Here is a 15407-nt window from a genome sequence, read left to right as displayed (position 1 = left end):
GGTCAGGAATGTCCATTCCTACATAACCTGATGTTTTCCAAGCTGTTTCAACAAAGTTTCAAAAATGTTTTTAAAAAAATCCTGACATAGATCTTGTTGTCCTTAAATGACACGGTATTTATGTCAAGTAATGGTTTAAAAACTTGAGATGTTTTTCTTTTCAGTGTTTGAAAAGGTACCAACTCTTAGTTCCAGAAAAGTCCCAGGCAGGTCTCACTCTTCGAGCATGAGATGAATTTGGATATTGATCACAGGACCTTGGTGGGTGGAGGTCCTTAATAATGCAAAATATGAGTATAGATTATAATTTATTAAATTGACAACATTTTACTTACAAGATATTTTGAATATGCTGAAATATTATAAATATGGGGGGAGGAAGCAAACATGTTCTCCACGCAGTATTTAAGAGGTCATATTTTTGTTATAGTTTTCTGTACACCCTGTTGGGTAAAGAAGCAAGCATTATAGAAAGAATAAAAGAAACACTTCTTCCCTCCTCCCCCTTTTCTTCTTCCTGTCCTTGGAGGGAACCCTGATTCCTAGCACAGCCTGAGGACTCCCGGAGGGAAAGAAAACATCCATGTTCCTTTTTTTGTAGATGGACAAATATTTATTTATTTATATTTTATTTATTTATTTTTATGTGGTGCTGCTAAGGATCAAACCCAGTGCTTCACATGTGCTAGGCAAGCACTCTGCCACTGAGCCATAGCCCCAGCCCCCAAATATCCATGTTTTCATGTCTATTCTTTGGACATAGTAACCAGAGTCTGAATGCTGTAAGTGCCAAAAAAGTGCTTTTTGAAAGTTGAATTGATGCAATCCATTTGTCTACCATGTAAAATCCATCTAAGGGTATCTTTAGTCTTGAACACAACTTAGTTAATTATGGACTATTTTGGAGAATAACACCATTACCCAGAATCAAGGTAACCTCACAGAATAAAGTGAGTTTTAAAAATCAGATCACTTATAATTTTCTTTCCAAAACTATCTCTTCACATTGTCAAAAGTATAGATGGTTACATATGAAACACCTTAGAGTCATCATGATGCATTTTATTATCAAAGAAATATCAATGCCCCATTATCTGTAGAGCAACGAAAAAACGCTGTTCCTTCCTCTTCATCTGATGGGTGTGTGATATAACTTCAGATTTCCTGATCTTCCCCCACGAGGGACTCCCCATCTCAACCCTGAAGATAAGGAAGAGGAGGGCTTTACAAATGTCTTCATGTTCTTGACCTTGACCAGGCTCATCAGCTAGAAACACCAAAGTGAGTGCTTGCTCCACTGCTTTGACTAAAGGTGTGTTGGACTAGGCACAGTGGAAAGGCAGAGATGGAGCTGGCATTTAGGAAGCTGCACCCTTGGAGGGGCTCTCGGACATGAGCTGCAGCCCTAACTAGTGCTGCGAGTGAGGCTGAGATGGTGCAACCCGGGGACTGGTACCTGGTAGGAGCTAAGAACCACACCCATGGCCTCTAGGCATGGTCAGAGACTTAGTGTTGGTGACTGCTCGGTGCAGATTGATGATTGCTAGCACATACCACAAGGTAGATTGAAGTAGTATCTGTGATCTTTAAGGATAGAACTTCTCTCCCTATTTATTTTGATGTATACAACTTCAAGAAAAAAGGTTTTTTTTGGATGCTGTAACTTTGCTTTTTGGAGTTTTAGTTTTAGACTCTAAAAGTTACAAATGATCACTGAAAATAATTTTGCAAAATACAGAGAAGTTGAAAAGATGAAAACTAGAAATCTCCCTTAATTCTAGCTTTCTGATACATTTTGTTGACTCTTTTGCTGTGTGAGGGGTTTTAACACTATGGAGAGGGCGTCAATTTTCTGTCTAAGGAGAAGGACACTTCCATTTCCTTTGGGGATCTACATGAGTGTTTTTAAGGACCCTGGTATCTCTCAGGATAAGAATCTGATGATGAATAAAAGAACATCTTTAGATCCATAATATCTGTTGCATTTCATAGTTGTCTGTTTCTGAATAAGATGTGGCCATGTAATGCATCTAAACTCCTTCCCACCCTGCCCCCATTCTGTTTAGTCTCTGTTGAAAGTACAATAGATGGATTTCAAGAATGTTCTAGAACTTTCTATCAAAGTGGGTGCTATTTCTTGGCACCCATATAAGGTTCATTGTAATTCTCTATTAACAAATCAAGACTTATAAAAGGTTTTGTCATATGTATGGGGTAGGATGAATGTTCACTGGACATTGTATTGTTTTAGGGTGACTATGTAAGACTGTGGTGTATCATAGGTGAAACTAGTCTCTTTAAAAGGCAATTTAAAGTTGAATGCTTCACACAGCAATAATTTCCCATTTTTTTGAGCTCTGTACTCCTGGGATTTTTGTAGTAGTGACAGTTATCTAGCCACAGTTTAAAATATCACTTTATTTTTAACTATGCTTTTCTGTATGTCTTTGAACGTTATCACTATAAAGGAAATGTCCTAGAAAATGGAAATGAAAGTTCTCTTGTGATTTAATAGGATCTTCAAACAATTCTCCTCCTTCAAATTCAATCCAATAAATTGCTAGAATAGCTTTAGATATCCCATTGAGGGTGTGTTGAAGGAAAAATTTGATGCTTTTAGTTGTAGAGGTTGGATTCTTATCATTTCAAACAAAACTACCTTGTAAATGCAGCAGAGAAAGTTTTTCTTCATTAGTTGCGGCAAAGGTGGCATTTCTGGACATGTCTATGGGTGCGTGGGTCAGGTGAGATTGGGGGGAGTGCCTACCTTGGTCCAATGACCTGGCCTAAGAGACTCATCAAAACCTTGCTTAATCCCCAAATTAACTTGGTAACTTAGCATGCTTCTTCCCTTCCTTCTGGAAACTCTGTTTGACCAATTCATAGAGCTCAGCTTGAAAAAGCAGATAAACGTGCGACATTCAATTCTTAACATGCAGGAAGGAGTTCAATAAATGAAACCTAAAAGTCAGTTGTCTTAGTCAGCATTCTGTCACTGTGACAGAAATACCTGGCAAGGACAACTTATTGGATGAAAAGTTTATTTTTGGGCTGGGGATGTGGCTCAAGCGGTAGCGCGCTCACCTGGCATGCGTGCGGCCCGGGTTCGATCCTCAGCACCACATACCAACAAAGATGTTGTGTCCGCCGAGAACTAAAAAATAAATATTAAAAATTCTCTCTCTCTCTCTCTCTCTCTCTCTCTCTCTCTCTCTCTCTCTCTCTCTCTCTCCTCTCTCACTCTCTCTTAAAAAAAAAAAAAGAAAAGTTTATTTTGGCTCATGGTTCCAGAGGTTTAGTCCATGGTAGGCCCAGTTCAATGCTGGGGGCCCAATGTGAGGCAGAACATCATGGCGGAAGGGTGTGACGGAGGAAAGCTGCTCAACTCATGGCAGGCAGGAAGCACAGAGAGGAAAAAGAGAAAGGGCTGCAGGGAAGATGTACCCTTCCAGGGTATAACCAGTGACCCCTCCTCTAGCCATGCCCCACCTGCCTACGGTTACCACCTAGTTGGTCCATTCAAACTAAGAGGCACTGATTAGGTTATAGTTCTGACAAGCCAATCATATGACCTCTGAATATTCCTGCATTGCTACAGGACTTTTGAAGGCCATCTCTTGTATAGACCATAATATCAGTCTTGCTATTTTCTAGCTACACCATTTGAGAAAGAAAGATTCAGGGGGCCATTCCTCTGTTCACTGTTGTGTGAAGATGAAAGGAAGGGCCCATTGGCTGCTGTACTGGCCCTGAGAATAGGAGCCGATCAAAGGAGAGAGGACGAGAGCTGCCCTCAGAGCCCGAGGCTCTTGGGTGGAGCTCTTGGCTATCTCTGGTCAGGTGGGCAGCTGGGCACCAGATTCTACTGCACTGGACAGGACTAAGGCAAACTCTGCTCTTTCTGTTTCCTAGGTTTAGCTCCAGCAAGTGGGACCCCTAGACAGCAGGCGGCCACATTTTAGTAAGTGGGGCAGGAGCTTTAGCAAAACTGTCTCAGTGCAGGAAGTCTTAGACATGTGGGAGTCTAAGTGAGGATATTTACATATTTGCTTGCCTATTCTGTTTTCTTCTCCTTAAAAGTGCCTTAGAATTTTAGAAAAGCCTACAGATATTCCTAATTGATTTATTCTGTTGTACTGGGGATTGAACCCAGAGCCTTACACATGCTAGGCAAGTACTCTACCACTGAGCTACTTCCCCAGTACCTTTTTAATTTTATATTTTGAGACAGGGTCTTGCTAAGTTTCCCAGGCTGGACTGGAACTTGCCATCCTCCTGCCTCAGCCTACTAAGTACCGGGGATTCCAGTTGTGTACCACTATGTCTAGATTCCCTTTTTATTTTTGAAGGTTAGTCATATAGGATTTTGGTGAATTGATTTATCCCCATGATTTCCATACTTTAGGCCACATCATCCATTAATAAGGGGTTGATGTTATTTGATGGAGAGTGAATAACTGTCACTCAAGTGACTGTGGTGGACTTAGCCCTCAGTCATAATGTGAGTATAAGTGAAGTAGAGTGGGGGATGGCGAACTTAGCTAAATTACACCTTTTTTTATTACTATCAATGCTTCTAAAGAATCCATTGGAATTTATTTCTTTGCAACAAAGATCTCTCTATTTAAATGATACATTGCTAAATTATTTTGAAGATGGTAGCTTGACAGATTGTAGCAGTTGCACTACTACCATCTAGTGGACAATTAATGCAATTAATCATTCTTTGGCTTGATAATTTCCAAATTGTTATGACTCCAAAAGAAATTCTTTTTTAAAAATATTAGAACAATGTTATAGATATTTTAGCCTATTATGCTCCATGTGGATTCCTATTTTTCTTGAATCCACATAGGGAAAATAGTTAATATTTTGTTCTATGATTTTAAAGTAAGAGATGCTCCCAAATTATAACCTAAATAAATATCATTCTATTTTAAAAATTGGAATTGGTGCAGTCCTTTCCCACATGGGCACACCTGCTTATAATTCCGGATGGGATCAAGCCACGTGGTGAAGAAGTCACAGAGTGGTCTTTTGCTTCTTTCCTTGGCCCAGCTGATCCAGCCAGGGTGCCTAGCATTCTCAATTGCCCTGGTGTGCAGAAAAGACTCTTCCCATGTCATTTAAACCTCACATCTTCAGTGGTTTCCTTTTGTTCTCAGGCCAATGTTCCAGGTCCTAAACACAACTTCTAAGTTCTCCTGAGGTCGATCCTGTTCCCCTCCCCCAGGCCTGCCCATGGCTTCCTTCCTTCACTCTCCCTGTTCTACCCTTGTGGCTTATCTTCCGGCACCTTCCATATCCAACTCATGGTGGCTCATTTTGCAGGTTGCAACACTTCTTTGAGAGGGTCTTCTCTCCACATCAGGAAGTGGACTTCTTTTTATAAAGTCTGTCAATCATTTATTTTGCTTAATGCAATTAAATAACTAATGATTGATTACATTTTTTTTTTTTTGCTTAATATCTGTCTTCTTTCATAGCCTGTATGCCCAATGAGGGCAGAAGCATCACCATGTTTTATTTCACTGTCCTGTCTTGGAGTGCTCAGCACAGCTCTCACAGGCATTTAGGCAGCTCATTATAGAACCTGAAGTAGCTCAGGTGAAAAGCCAGACCAAGAGGCACCTCCTCATCTACACCAGGGTTTGCAATGCTCCATTTCCCTTTTTATTTCTTCTTACTTCCTAAGCCCCCCATCATAACCTGTGCACTCTACTAATGTTGGCTGGCTCCCCAAAGACTTTTTAAGTCCTCTACAGGTGACACTTAGTCACTGTACACAGCTTGCTTGTTCATTCATACACAGCATTCCCCCCACCAAAGTAGACCATCTTCCATGTTTTGCTTTTACAATGATTTGTTTTATTGTGATCTATTGTAAAAGACCCAAGTTTTCAGTAGACACAGAAGTTTAAAGGAAAGATTAGGATCTGTAAAACCTCTGAGCAAACAAAAGTAAGAATTCAGGATAGACCAGAAAGGCACAGCTAGGGTTCTGAGAGAAGGCTCTGGAATTTTCCACTAGTACAGGTGTTCCAGGACGTAGCCGGCCATATGCTTGACTGCTAGCATCGTCTCCTCACAGGTTGCCCGGATCTGGGACTCAGGAAGCAAAAAGCCATGTCTGCCTTGATCTCGGAGTTCAAAGGTGAAGGCATATTTGATTCCTTGGTCATAAGCCCAGTCATCAGAGCCGCCAGCGGCAAGGTCTGAAATGAGCAAATAGCAGGGGGAAAAAAAACCCTTTATGTGCAGAAAGGAGGTTAAAATTATTGTCATTTTCCTTTTATATTCACAAATATTTTGCTGTGTGAAATATTATGGGTAGATCAATTTTTAGTAAACAGGATCACAGAGTTTTAAACACTTAGTCAATCTTACCTCTGGATATTGAGAGTGACATGTTGGACACTCCAGAAAGTGTGTAATTTGCTGTACACAATTCTCAGTATGCTTATGTGCTAAGGTGCACTACACCGCATAGTATGTGGTTTGATTACAAAATCTACATAATATCTGGAAAAAGAATGTGTAACTTCCAGGAAAGTCAGGAAAAATGAGCAGTGGGTGGGAGGATCACTGGACTCCAAGCCCCGCAGAAACTGCACTGAAGGATGGAACGGGAGCAGCCAGAGGGCAGCGCTGGGCCTGCGTTTCTTTATCCTCCATGTCTAACTTGGAGCTGGAATAAACATGGCTGGCGTCCATGCAGTCAGCAACTCATTCAACAGTTGCCACTGACCACGTATTCATCCATTCACTGATTAATCTACTAATTCAGTCAACAAGTCTGCAGCCGCCACTGAGCTGGTCATGTGCTCAAGTCCAGAGATGACAGGACAAAAGACAGATGCTGCCCCGCCCTGTAAGTGTGTCCAGTGTAATGGAAACAGAAACCTCATGGAACTAGAGTGAATGGAGTATAGTGTACAGGAAGTTCACACTCTATGAGTAAGTGAGTTATTTGAAGAAGTGAGTTATTTAAAGAAGTGAGATATTTCTATTAGAACTTCTTTAGGAAAAATATTTAAAATTTTCAGTTTTAAAAACCGAGAATATGGAAAATTGTATTCTATATTGATCTTAAAAAAACCCCCAACAGCTCAGGACCATCTGCATTGCGGGCTCCTTGGTGACAGGACTGGGTCTTATTTATTTATTTATTTTTGTATATATTTCTGTTCCTTTCAGATTTGGGGCAGAAAGAAATCACTTGAGGGAAGAGGAAAATAGAAATAGAAAAAACTGAAAATGGGTCCCGTGGAATGTGCTGTTGCAGAGAAGGCTGATCTCTACAGCATCCGGGCCCAGTGGTCCAGCCCTGCCCAGCTCTCTCGCTGTGTGTCTCTTCCACGTGCATGCACCCAGTGGGGACTGCCAGAGGGGCTTCTCTACCCCCTCACAGGCAGCCTGTGCCCCAGGGAGCCCTCACACTGCTGTCTGTCTAGCCAGGCAAACATGTCCGCTATGCTTGCTCCCAGCAGAGGTCCTTCCAGGTAATGTTCTGGGCTGTTACCTTGGGAAGTGACCCTGATACCGCAGGGCGGATTGGTCAGTGTGTTCTTCACTTGTGCATCCCCGTATCTTAGCTCTTAGCGCCTGTATCACCAGCTCTGTCATAGCTCTTAGCGCCTGTACCACTTTTCCTGCTTCCCTACTGTGGGTTCTTTGAAGAATGCACTGGTCCCCCTCCTTCCCTCTCTTCCCTGTGTCCTTCCCTCTCTCCACCCTTCCTTTCTCTCTTCACACCCACTGAGGGCCTGGAACACCCACACCACAGCTGCTCAGTAGATGTGTACAGAGAGCAAATGTTTCTGTGGGTTGAAAAACATTTCTTTCTTTCTCTCTCTCTTAACAGAAAAATGATTACAGCGTTCATAATAATCACTGTAAGGCAAAAACCACATGCTTTAAATGACTGGAGAAGAAAGGTGCTGGGAGCCATTTGTTGGCTTTTTTGGGGCGCATTGTCTCTTTCCACAGCTGGGAAGCCCGGACTCACAGATTGTGGTGGCTCCAGGGCCGTAGGTGTACTTGGTGCCATGCAGCGAGGCCAGTTCCTTCACAGCAGCTTTAGCCAGGGAGTTCTGCAAGGAACCAGTGACAACTGAGCAAAGACACACACTGTAAGGAGACACGCGCCCCGCACATCAAGGCCATGTCTGTCACATTTTTGGGTTAGTCTTATGAACTTATTTAGTGCCTGTTTTGATGTTTTTCCAGCTAACTTAATCCCATGGTCCAAGCACTGTGAGAGGACATCTCTCCTAGATGCTCACTCTCAGCTTCTAGATGTCTCGTCTTTGGAGCTTGTGAGAGAAAAAGGGAGGTCCTATGGCTGAGTGTGGAGGTTGCCTGTTCTTTGCACAAAAATCAAACACATGCAAAAAATTAAATAAAACCCAAACCAAACAAAAAACCACTTGGCAACATGGTGGGCATAAAGCCGAGGTTGAGTCACCATGCGATCATGTGAATTAGGGCAGGAGCGCTGGGTGAATGATTGGCTGGTCCAATGCAAGGTTCAGTGCCGGCAGAGACGTGCTCAGGAATTGGCAGTTCTAATGGTGGGTGGTAGTTCCAGCTTGGAAGAGTTTTGGCCTGAGGAATTAGAGAATATTCATTCTATTTCAAAAGCCAGAACATTTGAATTTCAGGATTTTAAAAAACTAGTATTAACTTACATTCATTCTTCTTTTTTTATTTTCTTCAGCATAGCATCTCCTTTTCACAAGAGCCATTGTTTTCTAGTCCCCTGCATACAACTCCTAAGAGATGGGCTGTCTGCACCACCCAGCAGCCCTGCCCGTGCAACTGCCCGACAGGCTGCTTGTTTAAGTAGGCACTTGGAAAGCAAGGCCTGACTCAGCTGTCTGGGGAGCACAGATTGGAAAAGTGGATTGTTTACTACAGGAGGATTAACCATAATTCATCCTGGTTATGAAACTTGCTGTATTTCATACTTTGGCATCATAATTGCTTCTTGTACATATGCTGGGAAAACTGTGAGGGTGGTGATGTTATAAGAAGAATCTGATTTTTTACAGAGCAGGAACTTTCTTTTCTCATTCTAGCATTAAACCTGGTTTCATAGAGTCTCCTATCAGAGTGTTGAGGGCACTGTCTTAAGACTTCAAGGATCCCAGCTCCCAAAGCATTAATGCTTCATCAAATAATTGGAAAATTTGGAAAGAATTATAAAATTTAGGTCATGATTTTCTGCTCTGGCCCACTGAAATGATGCAACTAGTTTCCTGGAACTGACTTCTTATTCTCAAAGTTTTAGATCAGTAACTTGAAAGTTTTAGGGCTCTGTTTCTCTCTGTCTGAGCTGGAGAAAGAAGACGTGCTTTCTGTCACTCTCTGGACTCTTTACTCTTGGATGTAAAGACATCACCCGGGTTGCTTAGCCTTGTAACCAGGGCAGGAGTCTTAGATCTTCCTTTGTCTCTTCATTACCAGGCCTATTGTTGATTGAAATCAGAATAATCTACAAACATTGCATAATGTTCAGGATGGATCTAAAACCACCTTTTAGAGATACAGAACCTGGTAAGGCAATAGTCCTTTTGCTAAATAAACAGTATGTTTTTCACTCTTTTATAGTTTATAGTTTCTTTGACTTGGGATTATCAAAGGAAATCTCTAGCCAGGTTTTTTTTTTTTTTTTTTTTTTTTTTTTTTTTTTTTTTTTTTTTTGCAAGGCAAAGCCTCACATCTCCAAGAACACCTGTTCCATCTCCAGCTGCCTTCCTTGGACTTTCACTCAAAAAAAATTTTTCCCCCTTTAAACAGTGAATTATTATTTAGAGTTATAAATAATATAATTAGTCAGAATTATTTTCAAATGTGAAAAGTTCCACCTGTGAGAAATTGTAAAGAAAACTGATACTGGAGGTTTCACAGTCCTTGTTGGCATCTGTTGAACTCACATGTCAATTGACCTTCAAGTCTCTCTACACAGTTATTGGAATTATTTAATAATTGAATTTGCAGACCATACCCAAGGTTCCCCTCCCAATCTGTTTTCTCTCTGGACTCACCAACTTATCAACCTAGTCATGACTGCTGTCAGGACCACACAAAAATGCACCATTTGCCTTTCCTCAGACTAAATTCCGGGCCCGTGGAGTGCCAGCAAGTGCTTTCTAAGCGTTTGCAGGGATCTGTTTTTTGGAAATCGTGGCTTCTATCTTTGAGGCTGAAAAAGAATCTATGACTGAGGTGAGCTCAGGAAGGCTGCTGTTGATGTCTGTGTCTGGCCTTCACGGAGGGGGGTGGACTCAGTCTCTGCTTCCTCGTCCTCCTCTGCTCTCTTATCTTGACATCTGCATCCTTGCTCATCTTCCAAGGGTCACCTCATGGCCGCACCTTCAATGGCTCCATCACCTTCTATTAAGTTCAGCCTCTTCTTTTGGCAAACAGTGTTACTGTGGACTTGTGACAGCCTTCTCTCTCAAGCCGAGTCCCCTCTTGTCCTGTGTTCCCATGCCCAGCCTGAGGCAGTTCCCAGTGGCTTCCCTGTACCCCTCCCCTGCCTCCTCTTATCTCCATTCCTTGGGGTGCCCTCCTCCCTTTACTGGAATCATTTGCCCTTCATTGCTTACGTGAAGAATCCTGATTCTTCCAGATTCATTTTCAGACTTATCTTCTTGGTGAGTCTGCCCCTCTCCTTTGTGGGGACTCGCCTCTTTTCAGAATTCCTGCCACTCTGAGCTGCAACCGGTGGTGTTTTCATCCACGATGCCCAAAGGTGAGCTCTTCATGGTCAGGGATTCTTGTCTCCTCAGCAGATCACTCAGTACCTGGTGAAGGTGGGCTACCTGAGTCCTATGCTGGATCTTAGGGGCAATATCAATGGGCACAATTTGAGTAGAGGTACAAAGTGCTGAGCATTACAAAGGCCACACTGTGACCCACCTGAATGGAGATGGGGTGCTGGTGGAGAGGACAATGAGACCGCAGAATGATGGTTGGTGGGCTGCTGCATTTACATACTGACATCTTCTGCCTGCTTTAATTTATTTTGATTAGTTAAAAAAGAAGAAAAAGAAGAGTCGTCTGTGGAGCCTTACTCTGAGCCCCTCCAAAGCCAAGGGACAAGAAGCAAACAAAGTTAGAACAGACATGAATCAATGAAACGACCATATTTTAAATTCCAATGATCTTAACAAAAATCCCTGGAATCATGTGGGTCTTTCTTTTGAAAAGTTCAAATAATTTCACAAATGTTACTCATTTATCTTCCCAACAGTATCTGTCCACATTTCATCATCCCAGAATTTTCTAGCAGAATGGAATGCCATGTGGGGCAGTCCGCTCAGTGGGAATGTTCCAACCACGCTGGATGACTGACCCCTGCCAGGAATGAGAGAGAGAAAGGTGATTTTGTTTTTGCATTTACGAAAATATTAGGGTGGTAGCTCCTTTCCTCTGTATGTTTCTGTGAAAAGGGACTAAGATGAGTGACCAAAGACCCAAGAATCAATAACGGCAGAGAGCCCTGTCCACACCTTGAAGCTCCATTAAGGACATTTCCTATAGAACCTGACACCAGAAGAATGAACCTTCCATTTTTGCTCAATGGGTTCAAAATAAGAACTAACATTTACATAAAACCTGACGCTTTTAAAAGAGCTCTTGATAAGCACTAGATATTTTTATCCCCATTTTACAGATAAAAGACTCAAAACTCAAGAGAGGATGAAAGAACCCATCCAAGGGCACACAGCTCCATAAGTGGCAGACTTGAGCTAGGTTCTTCTTTCTTTAAACCCTGTGCTCTTTTTCACTTCTCCTCTTGGCCTTTGAATACTTCAAAAGAAGTGTTGCTGGAGCTGGTTTTACCAATTGTAAAGAACAGAAGGAAGCTAAATATAAATCAGCCTCAGAGCAATCGGCTTTCAGTCAAGGCCAAACATGGCTGGCCTTTACTAATCCTCAGATACGAGTTTCCTACTGCAGCTTATGCATGTTCTCTTTTGTCATCTGCTTCCTTAAAAAGAGGCCTTGGTCCTAGAGCAAAAGACAAAGAGTCCAAAATGTCACATCCAGCCCACAGCCCAGGATGGTTAAGGACAAAGCAGGGTTGGGCTGCCCCGGGCTCTAGGTCCAGGGCCTGGTGAGATGAATACACAGAGGGTGTTCTTTTCCACTGGCCCTCTTTCTGGGTAAATTATGCTGAAGAAGCCCCTGTGTCATGGCAGCACACATAATCCACATTCCAACCTGCATCTCGAAACCCGCATCATGTCAGGGGCAGCCTGCTCCAGTCCTCCAGGGGCCACTATCACCGGGCAGGAAAACAAAAGCCCCAATCTGACAGTGAGATACCACAGGGTTCAAAGGAAATTTTCTTCAGAACTTGGTTTTCTAACTTCAAGTCCAAAGTTTAACCATCCCTGTGAGTAAGTAATGCTGGAGGCTTCCAGGTGATCTTCAACTGTGGCTTCCTGCCTTCCGTCCAAGGGACTAATAAGAAATGTCACTCTTATAATTTTGGTGCACCAAGAGAAGCACTTCAGATCTGTAAGCAGGCGCTGAGGGGAAAGAACTTGGAACTGGAGAAAACAAGTTTCTAAGAAAGAAGGGGCCCTGAGATTATAGAGAGGGGAGAGGAGTCCAGCAAGGGACACTTGGTTTGGGAGAGCAGGGCCTGTGCTTTCTGCAGAGCCCACCAGGAGTGCGGGAATGTGGGAATGTGGGAACATGGGACTGCTTCCACTGATATAAACCAAATTTTTTCTTTGGCTTGATCGGCCTGCATATTTTTCAGCCCTTTAAGAGTCACGGGAAATGTGAAATGTGAGTCAGCTGAATTTTGCAGTCTGGAGATTTTTTTTTTTTTTTTTTTTTGGTAGACGTGTTGCTTCTCCCAAATAAATTTTAAAAATAAGCACTGTACAATAGGGATGTGCCAGTCTCTGGTACTTGAGACCATCAGAACATTGTGTACTATTTTTGAGGAGGGTATAAGATCCTGTGGAAGCCAAGAGCCTTTGGCCAGGAATGTGACTCTGTTCTTATCTTTGTTTAAAGCAGCATTTCTCAATCTCGGCTGGCTTGACATCTTGGGCTGGATGGTTCTTTGTTGTGTGTTGGGGGCTGTTCTGTGCATTGTAGGATGTTTATCAGCTACCCTGGCCTCTGCCCACCAGATGCTGGTAGAACTCCCACAGTTACATCAATCATAAGCATCTCCAGAGCATTGCCCAATGCCCTTTTGGGGTGTGGGTAGGGGCATAATTAGTTGAAAGGGAGATAAAAGATATAATTATGTCAAATGTGAGTTCATTTTAGGGAATGAATTAAGAAGAAAGACAACTGTTCTTCAAGGTGCTCTGAAGACCTGTTTTTCTGCTGATGTCCCTATAGGTGTCTCCAAGACACTTCTGCTAGGTCAGTCTTGCTGCAATATTGATTTACCAGTAGGTTGGCAGATTTAGCAAAAAGTACAGGCATTTCAGTTAGATTTAAATTTTAGCTAAAATATGAACTTTTTTTAAAGCATAAGTTTGTCCCATGAAATATGTGGCACATACTTAGCATAAAAAATGATTTGTTGTTTTTCTGAAATCCTAGTTAAACTGGAAGTCTCTTCTTGGACCTGGCGATACTCTTTACCATGTCCTTGGCTCCAGGACCAGCAGTGACAGGGGATTCATTCTGACATTCAAGTCCATCTATGACCTGATAACTTTATTGATCGCCCCTATTCTTCCCTAGAAAGAGCATTCGAAACAAACTGACCTCTGTATTTGCCTTCTCAACTCCCTTTATCAGTCCCACTGGTGTATATACCCAATTCCTTCCTCTGCCCAATTGTGTACTGCTCTTGAATGGTTTCTGGTATCTGTAGTTTATAATTTCAGCAACAGCCTAAGTTTTCAATGGCAGGAGCCATGGTTTATGATGAGCACTGAATAGATGCTCAATGAAAATCTGATGATTGCCTGATAAACCATGTCCTGACCAGGATTAGTAGGAGAATTTTATCAGGCCAAGGAGTGACCTTAAAAGTGTATAATGGTACAGCAGCAACTGGTTTCTTTGACCAATGATATCCTGCTATTTCATTTGAAACTTTTTGCAAGATTAGAAATTCTGAAAAAATTTTGTGCTTCAGGCCCCATTAGCCTGTAATAGTAGGACTGCGACCTTGTGACTCTAGTTGTTAGGTAGGAGCATGGTGACAACAGTTTTCCACCTCCTAATTGCAAAATTTCTTCCCTCTGGATTTGTATGTTTATCCTAATTATGACCTTTCACTTTGTCCACATGCTTGGGTGGAGCAGTGGGCTCTATCTTGGTGGGTTATTAACTATAGCTTTAAGAGGTGGCAAGTGATGTGCCAGTGGACTGGAAGGTGCCACTTTAGAAGTGGATTTCAATGTTTGGTTATGTTTAGTAATTTTTCAGAAAGACTGGCATATTTTTTCTGGTTACTATTATCTTTCTCTTGGTTCGTGAATATACATACTCATCCAGAGAATGGGCTAGGGCTGGGGATATAGCTCAGTTGGTTGAGTGCTTGCCTCACATGCATGTACAGGGGTCTGGGTTCAATCCCCGGCACACCCCCCCACACACACACACACAAAAGGGCCAGAATCATAAGCACTGGGCCCTGATAAATCAGTCATGTGAGATAACAGGGGTAAATCTTTAGCGATGTCCAGGGGCAGAGGTAATTAGGTGCTTTTTGTGGGATTAAAGACTTTTTTTCCTGATAAAAGTTCTGCAAATCAGTTACATGGATACTACCATTGAATGTGGCCACATGAATGCGTGTGTGTGTGTGTGTGTGTGTGTGTGTGTGTGTGTGTGTGTATAAACAGGCAGCACAGAACATTTTTCAGGAGCCAGTAACTCTGGACTCCCCTGCTGGGGTCAGCTTAGCTATGGCTTCCTTGCTTCAGTGGGAAAATGAGAAACAGAACTAGAGAATTTCTACAATTTTCCAGCCATGACTTCCTAGCTTTCCTGTGAGGGAGGTCGGGTAAGACTCGTGCCCTGGGCTGCACTCTGCTGTCCTCTCCGTCAGTTAGTTTCCTGGGTGATGGCATGATGATGACGATTATCATTGTTAACAGTGTCATGTAGGCACCTGGGGTGTTGGGGGAAACGTCCTCATACCCAGTAAGTGCTGCTGTACCGCCCAGTTTTGGGAGTCTTGTCCTCTACGTCTTTCAGTTTTTAGTTCCTCTGACAATTAAGAAATCACATGATTCACTATTTTGTTATTCTTTAGAGTTTTGAAAATGTAAATATTTCTTTTTTTCTGAGACTTAAAACTTCCCTTGAAGATAGTGGTCAACGATATTGAAGGAATCCACACTGGGGAACACAGGTTGTGCTCGGGAAGCCACTGGAAACTCAGTGCACATCAGTCTTTAAATAAT

At 42.4% G+C, this 15407-nt stretch overlaps 1 protein-coding gene across 1 annotated transcript in view; it reads right to left on the bottom strand.

Annotated features, from left to right (window-relative positions):
• Nucleotides 1-6027: 6027 nt before the first annotated feature.
• Nucleotides 6028-15407, bottom strand: part of CPB1 (carboxypeptidase B1) — a gene marked incomplete at both ends in the record, with an annotated part of 30498 nt that continues 21118 nt past the window's right edge. The window contains 2 exons of the mRNA XM_081301128.1: nucleotides 6028-6215; nucleotides 8009-8093. Coding sequence (XP_081157254.1) covers nucleotides 6028-6215; nucleotides 8009-8093 — 273 coding nt within the window. The remainder of the gene's footprint in view (nucleotides 6216-8008; nucleotides 8094-15407) is intronic.

This window comes from Spermophilus citellus (assembly GCF_964194105.1).
Source record: "Spermophilus citellus genome assembly, chromosome: 7".
NCBI classification, from domain to species: domain Eukaryota; kingdom Metazoa; phylum Chordata; class Mammalia; order Rodentia; family Sciuridae; genus Spermophilus; species Spermophilus citellus.
Note: the sequence above shows the minus strand (reverse complement) of the source record. Positions and strands in the feature narration are given on the sequence as shown.